This window comes from Anopheles marshallii, chromosome 2, assembly GCF_943734725.1.
Source record: "Anopheles marshallii chromosome 2, idAnoMarsDA_429_01, whole genome shotgun sequence".
In the NCBI taxonomy this organism is placed as follows: Eukaryota; Metazoa; Arthropoda; class Insecta; order Diptera; family Culicidae; genus Anopheles; species Anopheles marshallii.
The window spans coordinates 55767873-55780597 of NC_071326.1; the positions used below are offsets into that span (position 1 = coordinate 55767873).

Here is a 12725-nt window from a genome sequence, read left to right on the forward strand (position 1 = left end):
CAATCGAGTAAATATTAATTGATAAATTGATAAATATGCAGTTGAAACTATTCAATGTTAGGTGTGTTAAGGTATTTATTAACCCTAAATTTACGAGCAAAATTAAACTATAGATCGTCCAGTCATTGATCGACCAGATCGAGAAACCAATAATAACAAACATCACCCGAGCAATCGATCAAATGTTGAATGTGTGATCAATAATCTGACTTGCTTCTGACTCCCTTCCCTATTTATACTACTCGTCGGGGAAGGCCACAGTGGCGGAAGTGAAATGAATGTTCGTAGAAGATAACATACTGTGATGTTTTGTTCAGGATCGTTATGAAAATAGATCCGTTTGTGAATCATCTGCTAACGTTTGCTACTCATCAGTTTTCTTACAGAGAGGAGCAGGTAAAAAATATTCCCAATAAATCATTACTTTTGTGGTGTTGCTATCAGAAGATGAGAAGAATCAAAATTAAGTATCCGTTCCATCGGTACCGCAAACAGGTAGTCACTTGACTGATTTAAATGCATCGGCTGAATTTAATTATACACGATGGTATTTAATATTGTGCGATTAGAATCTTCCATACACGAATGAGCAATATGGCGATGATCACATAGCTTTGCTTCAAACACACAAGGTACGGTTAGAATGATAGAATTTTTCAGTCACGTAGTGATTGGTATTGTGCGCTTCATAAAAAATCGCTCTTACGTTAAATTTTGCTCAAATTATATAATTACGAACGAAAAAAGAATTCAGCAAGAATATAAATTTTCAATCACCTGGTTGTTTAATCAATTATTCTGCTACTCGCTTTTTTAAAACAACATATGAGCTTGGACTTTTATGGATATCAGTTTGCAATACAAATTGTGAGTTAATTTTGTGTCAAGTGTCATTTTTTATGAATATTTTTTTCTCTGTGTTAGTGTAATATTTTTTGATAGGCAACGAAATTTAAAATTTATTTATATTGGAACGAATTTCGAAATTTATAATTATTTAATTTCGTTCGCTATTTCCTAAACCATGATGATTTAAATCATCATGATTTTGATGATGATGATGATTTTATCACAGTGCTTGATGAAAAAACTCATTAGAAAATAAAACATATTAGAATGTAACATTCATTCAGACCCGTTTCTTATTCAATGCATCGAAAATAAATATGCTTCTTGTTACTCTTCCGGTGCTGTCGTATAACACGCATACGCAGTTTCTATCAATGAGTTAAGGTCCGGTAAATTCTTAACAAAGCTACATCTGGAAAAGAAAACGTCAACTTGTAACCCCCACCAGAAGAAAAGCAAGCTGAACGTAGCCCATCTGTGAGTTGCGAAGATCAACTTCGCGATCGCGTAGGTACGAGCAGCAGTGAGCGAAACGCGCAGATTGAGAAGTAGCGAATCTTGTTTATATTTTATAACCTGCTCGGCCGTGTTTGTTAGTTAAGGTTTGTGACTCGTTTCGTCAGGACGCGCTACACGCGAGTGATCTCGAGAACGGAAATAGTTAGAGCGTGTTTAATTAGAAGCTTGAGTTTCAGTGTAAAGCAGCGAAATAGTGAGCAGTGAACAAAAATAGGGGAACGAAAAACAAAACTACATACAACAACCAGTTCAACGATCCACCGAGGGATCACAAAATGTGTGCGTCAAGGTCGACCTTTCGAAGATTCCAATTTTGGAGTGTAATGCTGCTGTCGCACGTATCCGTCGCTCAACAATATACCGGTGTCAAATGTAAAGTGTTGTTTCATGTAGCCTTCTACGTCGTATTAAGTCTTTTTGTTCTCGGTTATTAATCATTTGTCAACAACCCGTCTGGTGTAGTAAGCACGCATGAGTGTGTAGTAATAATACAACATTTTCGAATTATACTCTATCGATTAGAAAGCAAATAGTTGGAACTGTGAATGAAAAGAAGAACTACTTCGTAACCATCACTATCTTGAACATTAACGATGCGCTACATCAAGGTCATATCGGTCTCCCCTCTTACGAAATAAAACATTGACACTGCTGTTACGCTGAGTTTCAAACTGCAACTCATTAGGGCGGCTATTGGAAGAGTTCTCCATGAGCACGCAACCCAGTTGAGTTCGTCGCTTGCCCGGTCATTCAGCTTTTGTGTCCCGAACGTTCGAAGTTCACCTGGGTAAAAACAGCATTCGTTTTTTTAATGCGGTGAATGAGATGCTCTGCATCTGCATGTGGCTGGTTGGATGCGTCACACAGATGACTATTTGGTAGCGCACATTTTCGATGCTATCATGTTCGACGCAAGGACGACAAGTTTAACTGTGAACCGGTTAGTTTGGAAGTACGAACGAACATGACACAAAAGCATATCTCAGAATGGTTTGAGTTCACCGAAATGGTAGTGCTCATTTAGCTCGCTGGGAAGAAAACAAAAAAGCTGCAAAAAATGGCACACGGAAAATCCTGTGATTCACTCAGGCACAGTGGGATGCGATGTGGTAAACATGTAAACCCCTTCGCCTAGCCCGGACAGTGCCATTGTGTGCTGTATAGTGAATATAAGATTCTTCAGCCGTAGTTACGACACCTTGCAGGGTGTTTGGACTTTGGCATTCAAATTGTGTTGGAGTCAAGCAACTTTAGCGAATTATTCGCGTTTCGAAAACTGTGTCATGACTTCATGCGATCAAACCGAAACAGGTAACAAGCAGGATGTATATAAACAAATAAAATGTTAAAGTTCGAGCCGTTTGGTTCGATAGGACATAATTTTGGATAAGTTTGAATTTTCAATAGCATGTATCTAAAGAAACCCAGATAAAATTGAGTGTTCGTTTCCAAACTATTATACATTACGAACGAACTGGGTAGCCTAACATCCTCGTGTGGAAAGTAATCAATCGTCGATAAAGAAACTCAAATTGTCTTTGTTTCGATGGAATCTATCAATATACCGCTTACACTAATAAATACGACGATGAATGAAAGGGTTGACGATTGTGTGCTACAGGACCGTGATAAGATAATAACTCAGCCGGACAACACATCAATACCATCCAAAAACGTTTTCTCCGCTTGTCCTGTTACTTATCGTCTGCTGTGTGATGAAGTGCTCGATGTGGGTGAGAATATGGTATAAAAACATTGCCATAAATTAAAGAACAAAACGAGGCGAACGAAGTGGCGCAGATCACGGGACGCGTTAGGCAACGGGGCTACTATTACGGGTTAAGGTACGGCTGCTGACCGAAAATCAAGTACCTTGTTGATAAGATAAAGTGAAGAGCGATGGGCTTGTTTTCTGCGTCGAATAGGAATGCGGGGTAAGGTGACACCCTTGCTCATCCTGCATCTTCAATGAGTCAATACGTCACGGAATTTGTGAGATAGAGTGGACTCAACCGATGTGAATACCGTACATATGTTGCCTATGTCAAGTGGGTAATACCAGTACACAATTAGGTAGTGTTTCTACACGAGTGATTGTTAAAGAGTGGCAGTTTGTAAAAAAAAACAATCTCGATTTTCCTTTACTGGAAGGACTATCCGCAGTGGAAAATTATATTTTGACACATTTGTCAAGTCAAACAACATTTGCGTAAATTTGCTTTTCTACTAGCATTGTATGGTTTAAAGATATGTGCCCGATGGTTGATTGCTTTCAGCTTTTGTATTTTTTATTCGGATTTGTTAAACCATTTTAAATAATAATGTAACGTTTTTTGTAATGCAGTTGTATTGCTGAATATTAAATTTTTAAGCTAGCAACGATTGAAAAGTGTTGAAATGGAAAACACTATGAAGAGGTGATTTTACCAGCGTTACTGCCAGTGTGGCCTTTAATTCAGCCAGGCGGGAGTCCCAGGATTGGACGCGCAAGAGCCAATTGTCTCAAGAGTCCATTATCATACTACTTGAAACCATCGTTCATAAATTCTGCATGAGCGGAATCTGCCCTTGACATCATACGTATCAATCCGAGCGGTGGGTGGCTCTTGATAGCTGGTGCATAGAAGATATGGCAAAGAACGGTTTAATAAGTATGTTTTATCAGCTCGTAAAGCTCTTATCAGTCGTCGAAGATTATGGTTCTACAGCCTGGCTGCGGGATTACTGCTTTTAACTGAACAGCGTACCCATCAGTAGTGCTCAGTCTGCTAGTACACCTCGAATGGGTCGTATTAGAATAGTCTAAATATTAAACATCACCTGGAAGTTCCATCCCAGAGCTTCGCTGAGAAAGTTTACCCCATCTGTTGTTAGAATGTGTTTTTAGAACTTGTCGGTGAAGAATTGTGAATATTTGCAAACAGTGAATTGAAGAGATGGCTGATTCAACCAAAGGTTTGTGCAAAGTGTGTTTAGGTTTTTATGGTAGACGAGTAATAGCATTGTTTTCTAGACGATATACATTTGCTAGGTATCTGGTTTAGAAATAACCATGTAGAGCATTAATTTTTAATATAAAACCAAACTAAACGATCCCAGATCAGACAAAAGGGCAGAGAAGTGAAACGTGTTTTCCATGCTTCATTGCCCAATATTGCGAAAAGAAATAATTTGTGCTATCTCTACTTCAAACTAACATGAAACCGTCACCGGTACGATAGATTGATAAAAGATAATTTTCGACAAAGAGTACAAACCAACATCAGCATTCGTCATGTGCAGTATAACTCGTGAAACGGCGATTGCTGGAAGCTTTCAGCTATTAGTGCGGTTCTAATGAAAGTAACGTGGAGTATACAGGAATCGTTGCCTACAGAAATTATAAGTGAACAGTTTAAAAACTATACCACGATAGGTAGGATAATATAATCGCAGAATACGAACGAAGCAGCTATGCAGTACAGAAATACACTTCGTAAAAATGTACAAAGAATATCATTTTCGCAATTTTCATTGATCGTACAAGTGCACCAGACACACAGATGGGATTGTTGACCGGTCATTGAACCTTTCCTGTTCAACGATCGCAGATTGTAATGTGCGTCTTTCGACTCAATGCGTCTTTTGTTGCTACGGAGAAAATCTTGCAGAACTAGTTCAGCCAGATCAAAAGCAATAATTATGTAAATTTTCACTTTATGCTTTGATTAAAGAATATGTGATAAACCATTGTGCCTGGCAGGATTGAGGGATGTGCTTGGGACTATCCACTATGCAGAGCATAGGTCTAGAACGTTGTGCCTTAATCAATAGAATTCAATGTGCAGTCTGTCAGTTATTGACACTGATCCTTAAACTTTGGCAAAATTTCTTTAGAGTAATTTTTGACTTTACTTACTTGCTACTTTATACATTGCGACTGCTACTAATAACAATCAAGGATCGCGGTTGTTGCAAGAGGTGTTTAGTCCATCATGTATAATTAGACGAGAGTAGTAAACCATTATTATTATTAATATAAATAACTTACAGCAAACTGAAATGATCACTAGTGACGTTTTAGTTAGTGATTCACTTATCATTGGGTCCGTGTTTACCGATAAAAACGTTATCGCTGAATCTCATTTGTCTTGACCATTGTCTTTATCAAATGCGGCTTATTAAGCGATAAGACCGTTTGGAATTTTTATACTGCTTTTTTGTGCACCCCTCGGCAATGGTCTGTTCATTGTTTATGATGACAGTGAATTAGGTAATTGTGATCGTATTGTAAGGCTGATGATCAATCGATACACGCGTAACAACACTTCAATCGATCACTGTCAGGTGGCGAGGTTGTGACGATTCGATAATTGCCACCAATAGGGACGGAAACAAAGTTTCGCGTTGTATTGCCCATGCGGCGCTCCGTTTCATTCGCTGTGCATACTGTTTAGTTGATGAGCTCTTTATCTCCTGTACAGAAGATACGCCCGCCGCAGTGCCAGAGGTCGGGGATGTCGAAGGTGAACCAAAGGTGATAAAATGGTGCCAAAGTTTATGCACCGGGTAAACAAGCTAACGATTTACATACTTGTACAAACAATTTTCAGAAGCTCAAGTATCCCCGATCCATTCCATTTATCATCAGCAATGAGTTTTGCGAACGGTTCAACTACTATGGCATGCGAAGTAAGTAATCGTGTGGAGTGGGTGGTCAAACCGATTTCTTTACAATCGTTTTGCTTAAAAGGAAGATCACATTTTCTCCGACAGCCGTGCTGGTACTGTACCTCACGAGAAAACTGGACTTCGACGATGATACGGCAACGGTACTGTATCATACCTTCACCACTCTGGTGTACTTTATGTGCGTGATCGGAGCTATCATTGCGGACAGTTGGTTGGGCAAATTTCGCACAATATTGTACCTGTCGATTGTGTACACGATCGGTAGCGGATGCATTACGCTGGGTGCCATACCGAGCTGGGATCTGGATGCACGTGCGATGACCATTGCCGGACTGTTGCTGATCGCTTTCGGTTCGGGTGGAATTAAGCCGTGCGTTGCCGCGTTCGGTGGCGAGCAGTTTAAGCTACCGGAACAGGCAAAGTATTTGGCGCTGTTCTTCTCGATGTTCTACTTTGCGGTCAATTCAGGCTCATTCGTGTCGACCATGGTCACACCGATTTTACGCGAAGATGTGAAATGCTTCGATGACGATGATTGCTTCCCATTGGCGTTCGGCGTACCTGGTGTGTTGATGGTGATTTCCATCATCATCTTCATCATTGGCAAGCCGTTGTACAAGATATCCGCACCCGCGGGCAATATGTTTGTAAAGGTTTCTAAATGTATTTGGGTTAGTATGACGAATTTTATAGTGTTTGTTGCAGTTTCGGCCTAGTGAGTGTTTTAAATGTATGTGTGTGTTTCTTTGTCTCGTAACATATTGTTCGATGTTGGTGTTGTTGTTTGTAGAATTAATTCATATTGACGATCGAATGCATCTTTCTCAACACGCAAACAGACTGCTATACGGACGCGATCACGTGAAAAATCTATCAACCCTCGTGAGCACTGGTTGGATTATTCAGAGAAGCGCTGGGGACGCCAGCTGGTCGACGAAACGCGCATTCTACTGAACGTCCTAAGGCTGTACATTCCTCTGCCGGTGTTTTGGGCGCTGTTCGATCAGCAGGGTTCCCGTTGGACTTTCCAAGCAACCCGAATGGATGGCGATCTGGGCTTTTGGACGATTAAACCGGATCAGATGCAGGTCATTAATCCGCTGCTTATTTTGGTGTTCATTCCGCTGTACGAGGTCGCTTTCTATCCACTGTTAAGCATGATCGGAATTCGGCGACCATTGCAGAAGCTCACACTGGGCGGTATATTTGCCGGTTTAGCATTTGTTATATCAACCATTGTCGAAATTCAACTGGAATCTACCTACGCCATCATTCCGAAGGAAGGGGAAGCTCAGCTGCGTATATTCAACGGCATGAACTGCGACTATCGCGTCCAGTCAAACATTCCAGAGCATGCCGATTTTACGCTCAAGAGTATGAGCATGTTCGAGGAAAAGTATCTCAGTGTAAAGGGTAAAGCCACGTACACGTACACACTTTCGTCCATTAACCCAGGGCTCAATTGTGCAATTGAGTCGGAACAACAGCGCACGTTTGAGGTGGAGGAGGAAAAACAAATGTCCTACTTTATTCGCAAACAGGACTCCGGCGTTGGTCTGTTGAGATACGAAGATGACACAGAAAAATCTTCCAAGGGATACCCGATGTACCGAGTGCTGGGAAACACGGCTACCAATCGCACCGTAGTTTTTCGCGACATTGACTCATCCGACCCATTCGATAGGCACAAGAACGGTTCGTATGTGTACGATCTGGTGGAATCCTATCCTTCCGATTACGAAATCTATGTAGATGGCGAGCTGACCTTGACCTACACGATGCGGTTAGGTGGCGTATATGCTTTCATTGTGAGCGATGTTGATGGTATGGTAAGTATGCTCGGTGCCTCGGTTTCTGTTCACGTACACTGACGCTTGGGTGATAATTACAGACTACGGAGCCCATCATTGTTACCGAACCGAACTCCGTCAACATGCTTTGGTTGATTCCTCAGTACGTGGTAATGACACTGGGTGAAGTGATGTACTCCATAACGGGGCTGGAGTTTTCGTTCACACAAGCACCGGAGAGTATGAAATCGGTACTGCAGGGATGCTGGCAACTAACGGTTGCCGTCGGTAATCTGATAGTAGTTATCGTAGCTGAAGCTAAAATCTTCGAAGCACAGAAATGGGAGTTTGTGCTATTTGCCGGTCTTATGTTTGTCGACATGGGTTTGTTCTCTATACTGGCCTGGCGCTACAAACAGATCCCGCTGAAAACGTACGACGAAGAAGATGATCCAAATGCTACGCTGCCCATTGATCAGAAGGATCCACTCGGCCTCGACAATCCCGTGTTTAAGAAATCGTCAGACGAATAGAATTACGAGCAAACGACCACTAGCAAAGTGTGTATGACCTAAACGTACTTTAATCAGAAACAAAAAGACAACGAGAAGGTAAAGAGACGGAGGGATGCATAGAGTATGAAAGGTGTGAAAAAGTTGAAAAAATACAGAATGAAAGAAAAGCAAGAAAAAGGAATGGAAGACAGAACACAGGTGGTGATCCAAGAGATCTAATAAATTTTCTATGAAAATTTTTAAAATAGCACATCACTACAAACGAATGGTTTTAGGAAGGGACATGGGAACTAAAGTGACACATTCCACTAGTACAGGCACGCCTGTACCAAGGTAATGTCCTCAGTCCTCTGTTGTTGGTTATTTTCATAAACGATGTCATCAGCGTGTTACTCAAAGAAGGTTTCCTGTGCTATGCAGATGATTTAAAATTCTTTCAACTCGTGTATTCTCGCGTGGATTGCGAATCGCTGCAAAGTACCCTTGTACGTTTTTCCATGTGGTGTGCAATTCCCTTACCCTTAGTCTCGATAAGTGTAGTGTTATCTCCTTTATCCGTTCCCAATCTCCAATCACCTATTTTTATGTCCTCGACCTGCAGCCTAACAATCGTGTCTCAATCGTTTAAGATTTGGACATATGGTTGGACACCATATGTCTCTTATCTTCATCCCGAAAATCGATTCCGTGGTAAGTCGAGCTTGGAGGACCCTGGGCTTGATGAGACGGATTGCTCGTAACTTTTCTGAAACCTGTTGCTAGAAATCCTTGTACTGCTCGCTGATCAAACCGATTCTGGAGTATGGTGTAGTAGTCTGGCCACCCTCAGCGAATCGTTTCGTGCGATCGTTTGATCGTTTTGAGCGGACGCAAAGATCATTCACCAGGTTTGCTTTAGGTAAAAATATCGGTGCTCTGTCCTCCACTCTGCCTCAGTATAAGTCTAGAATAGAAACAATGTGCGCTTCAACTACATATGCTTTGGTTTGCGTTGTGGCAATCACGCGGAAACAGGAAGACGGTATAAAAAAGATGCCAACAATGAACAGAATGACGATGCAAAGTTGAAACAACGCCCACACCAATTTGACGATTAATGTAAGCCATAAAGGATGGATACGGAATAAATGGAGGCTGCTTAAACGGATGACAGTTTGATGATGGAACGAAATAAATCTGTTTTAGTAGCGTAGTAAAAAATCCGAATCCAAAATGACCTTAACAATCAGTTTAGCGGTGAAAACGCCACGGATAAAGCAAGAAGATCATCTAATGTATACGTTATTTCTTTGTCCCGTTTCAGCTGTGTCTTCCTCGCCAGAAGCGATTCAACAGCAAGGTAGGGAAACGTACGACTGCTCTACGGGTAATTAACATTCGCATAATGATTTCCTTTCCTTCTTATAGCTCACTCAGCTCGCTCAGTGGATGGTGGTATTCCTGCAACGGATAGCAATATAATCAATCTCGCTATCACACCCTTCGCACGTGGCCAAGGCTTTTCGGCTGCCAAAGGACGCAATCTCGGCTTTGCGAACGACGCCTCGCTCAATGCGATCCCTTCTGGGATTAACAATGAACTCTCAAATGTTGACGTTCGGGGTTCAACGTTACAGCCGAATACGGTGTTACGAGACAGCTATGGAAATCCTGTGACCCCTTTTACGGATCTTGCCAAGCCAGAACTGGACTCCGTCGGGTTTCTAACGAACGTTAATCGAGACGCAAACTTTCAATCTTCCGGCCAAGGCAGCAAAGTAGGACCGTACAACTTTAAAGTTCCAAGCTACGCGTCTGGCATAATCGAGCCTATCGCGCAACCAAACTTTGGTCTACTACCACCAAACCCTGTTCCCAGCACCGTGCAGGTGGTACCACCGAGCAGCACTACAACGGCACGGTCTCCCATTACGCAGCCACAGTTTCTGCCAAATGCAAAAATCCCAAACATCGAGGATGGTAAGATTCTGTTTGCTCAGAAACCGGTGAATGGCCTATTGCCCCCACTGTTCCCGGATCAGTTACCACCGGTGTATGATATCAAAGTTGGCACGGAACGATCAACGTACTTTGTTCGCGATCCGTTTGTTGATCCGGTAAAGCCAACATCACTGCAAACTTTACAACCGCCACAATCGGCATTGATGCCTGACGGTGGAGTTGGATTCAAAACCGACGTTAATCAACAGACGCATTTTCCCCAACCAAACACGCTGACGGTAAATAGATTTTCAGGATCAGCAGCTCCCAATGCGCCAGCATTTGAAACTACTACCAAACCGGTGGTACAGAAGTACAGTGGAGGGTTTGGAGGACCGGCTGGATTTCTTGGCAATCAGCAAAACATTGGCACTGTTTACACATCGACTGTAAGACCGAACATACCACAAGCGATTCCATCCGCTACGCAGCCACAACCTCGCCCTCAAACCATTTTTACACCTCAAAATACATTTTCAACAACGGCTAGACCCGTTGCCAAACCGACTGTTCAAAAGTATATGGGCAGCTTTGGTGGAGCACCAGGGTTCTTGGGTAATCAAGCGAATATCGGTACCGCTTACACTAAAGCTCCACAAACGATCGCTGCAATAACGCCTACTGTAGCTCCCGTTCAACAACCACCTGCCGTGCAACATTTTGGTATCGCACATCCGGTTCCGGTTCCAACTTCTACACTGCCACAACGACCCTTGCCGCCATCCGCCCCGTCAGTGCCGAATAACTATAATGGACAATTCAATGGAGCTCCCGCCAACCAGGGCAGTGGTATAAGACCAACAGCTGGCTCCACATTCACACCACCTCTACAACCAGTCAGGCCTGTTTCGGCAACCAATACCTTTACTGGTGGCAATAAGTTTACCGGTAGTTTCGGTGGTGCACCAGGAATTTTAGGCAATCAGCAACGGCCCGGAACTCATGTCAAACCGGACGGTAGCTTATTTCCATCCACTCTGCAACAACTTCCACAGCAACATCAACAACCGCATCAATCCTTATCGCAACAGCTGCAACAACCAAAACCAGCGACAGATACATTCACAGGTAGCTTTGGTGGCCCACCCGGTGTACTGCGTCCATTTGATAATACTAAGGGCTAAGCTGGACGTAATAAATATTTAGCTGTCCATATGGTGTATTCTCTCATGTGGAGATGGAAAGCATTACCGATGGAATTCTTGGTTTAGATGGTTCCATGATTGTATTTTTTAAGTCAAAAACACAATGCATATTATACATAAGGAGTAAATACCAGTGAGTAGAACTAGCTTGGTTCACACATCTGCGCATTTAAAAAGATCATACATAACTTCATCCGTATAAAATACGTGACAACGTCCATACGAGTAGTTGTAATAAAAGTAAAAAAAACGAAAATATAAATTTTTGTGTTTTGCGGGTAAAACTTATTTTATTACAACTTTAAAACGCACTTTATAAATAAAACACGTAACAAAACAAACACAACGGAATAGCGATCGTGCCGCTTGCTAGATCCACGTCCGTCGAGGCTGTCGATCAGGATCCGTCTTTTCATCTCTCGCTACCTCGCAGGACGTAATCTAAAGCAGAGAGAGAACTACGTGCCACAACGCGAGAAAGGGACGAATATATCCGCTACGCATCGGATGCTGTCAGTTCCCAGACAATGAGTCGGCCGGAATCGGCTGAGTTGATTCTGGAGGGGAACCCGAGGACTAATCCTCTAACAGCAGATCGAGCGGCAGCTGATGTCCTTCACACGCGCGGTCAACCGCACTTCGCCGAATTTGGTTTACATGGCGCCTGAGTGTACGTCCATCTTTTATAATTGCGTCGTACATAACTCGTCGGCGGCTGTGAACGATCTTTCCAGGTATCCACTTCCACGAGTTACCGTAGAAAGGTTTTGTTGAAACGAGCTCACCTGACTGAAAGCTTCGCACTAAAATGGATGAAGAACAAGATAGTGAGTGTGATAAAGGGGGCCGCAACAGCTCGAATGCTGTCCTGATGGGACGACCGAACATTTCCTCTGCTGGAGTTTTCTGTTTCTGTTCAACTGCGCATTTGAAGTCGATCGGTACGTCATAAGAAAAAGCTCCAGCGCCTTGTCAAGGGATGTTTCGTCACTCTGGATCTTCCGCAGTGCTCGTTTCAGCGTATCGACGAAACGCTCTGCCTCTCTAATCGATTGCGGATGGAATGGTGCCGTGGTGATGTGCTCGATCCCGTTGCTGTTGCAGAATTCCTCAAAGAGGCCGCATGTAAATTGGGGACCATTGTCACTAGCCTGTGTCCGGCAGACCGAAGCGAGCAAAAATATTACGTAGCATGGAGATGGTGGCACAAGCGCTTGTACTTGTTTGTTTGTAGATTTCAGGCCTTTGGAGAAAGC

The 12725-nt window shown here is 42.7% G+C and overlaps 2 protein-coding genes across 2 annotated transcripts; both read left to right on the plus strand.

Annotated features, from left to right (window-relative positions):
• Positions 1–1643: 1643 nt before the first annotated feature.
• On the plus strand, positions 1644–11448 carry LOC128710056 (uncharacterized). The gene is made up of 3 exons (XM_053805095.1): positions 1644–1740; positions 9648–9683; positions 9752–11448. Exons 1-3 carry the CDS (start codon positions 1644–1646, stop codon positions 11446–11448), a joined length of 1830 nt encoding a protein of 609 aa, XP_053661070.1.
• LOC128710055 (peptide transporter family 1-like) lies at positions 4305–8362 on the plus strand. The gene is made up of 6 exons (XM_053805094.1): positions 4305–4323; positions 5832–5884; positions 5961–6039; positions 6124–6710; positions 6879–7868; positions 7931–8362. Exons 1-6 carry the CDS (start codon positions 4305–4307, stop codon positions 8360–8362), a joined length of 2160 nt encoding a protein of 719 aa, XP_053661069.1.
• Positions 11449–12725: the final 1277 nt, after the last annotated feature.

Coding starts and splice junctions, on each gene's coding strand:
- LOC128710056 (XM_053805095.1), top strand. CDS start 1,644: ATGTGTGCGTCAAGGTCGACCTTTCGAAGATTCCAATTTTGGAGTGTA. Junction 1,741..9,647: donor ACAATATACCGGTGTCAAAT/GTAAAGTGTTGT, acceptor GTCCCGTTTCAG/CTGTGTCTTCCTCGCCAGAA. Junction 9,684..9,751: donor AGAAGCGATTCAACAGCAAG/GTAGGGAAACGT, acceptor TCCTTCTTATAG/CTCACTCAGCTCGCTCAGTG.
- LOC128710055 (XM_053805094.1), top strand. Junction 5,885..5,960: donor ATGTCGAAGGTGAACCAAAG/GTGATAAAATGG, acceptor AACAATTTTCAG/AAGCTCAAGTATCCCCGATC. Junction 6,040..6,123: donor CAACTACTATGGCATGCGAA/GTAAGTAATCGT, acceptor TTTCTCCGACAG/CCGTGCTGGTACTGTACCTC.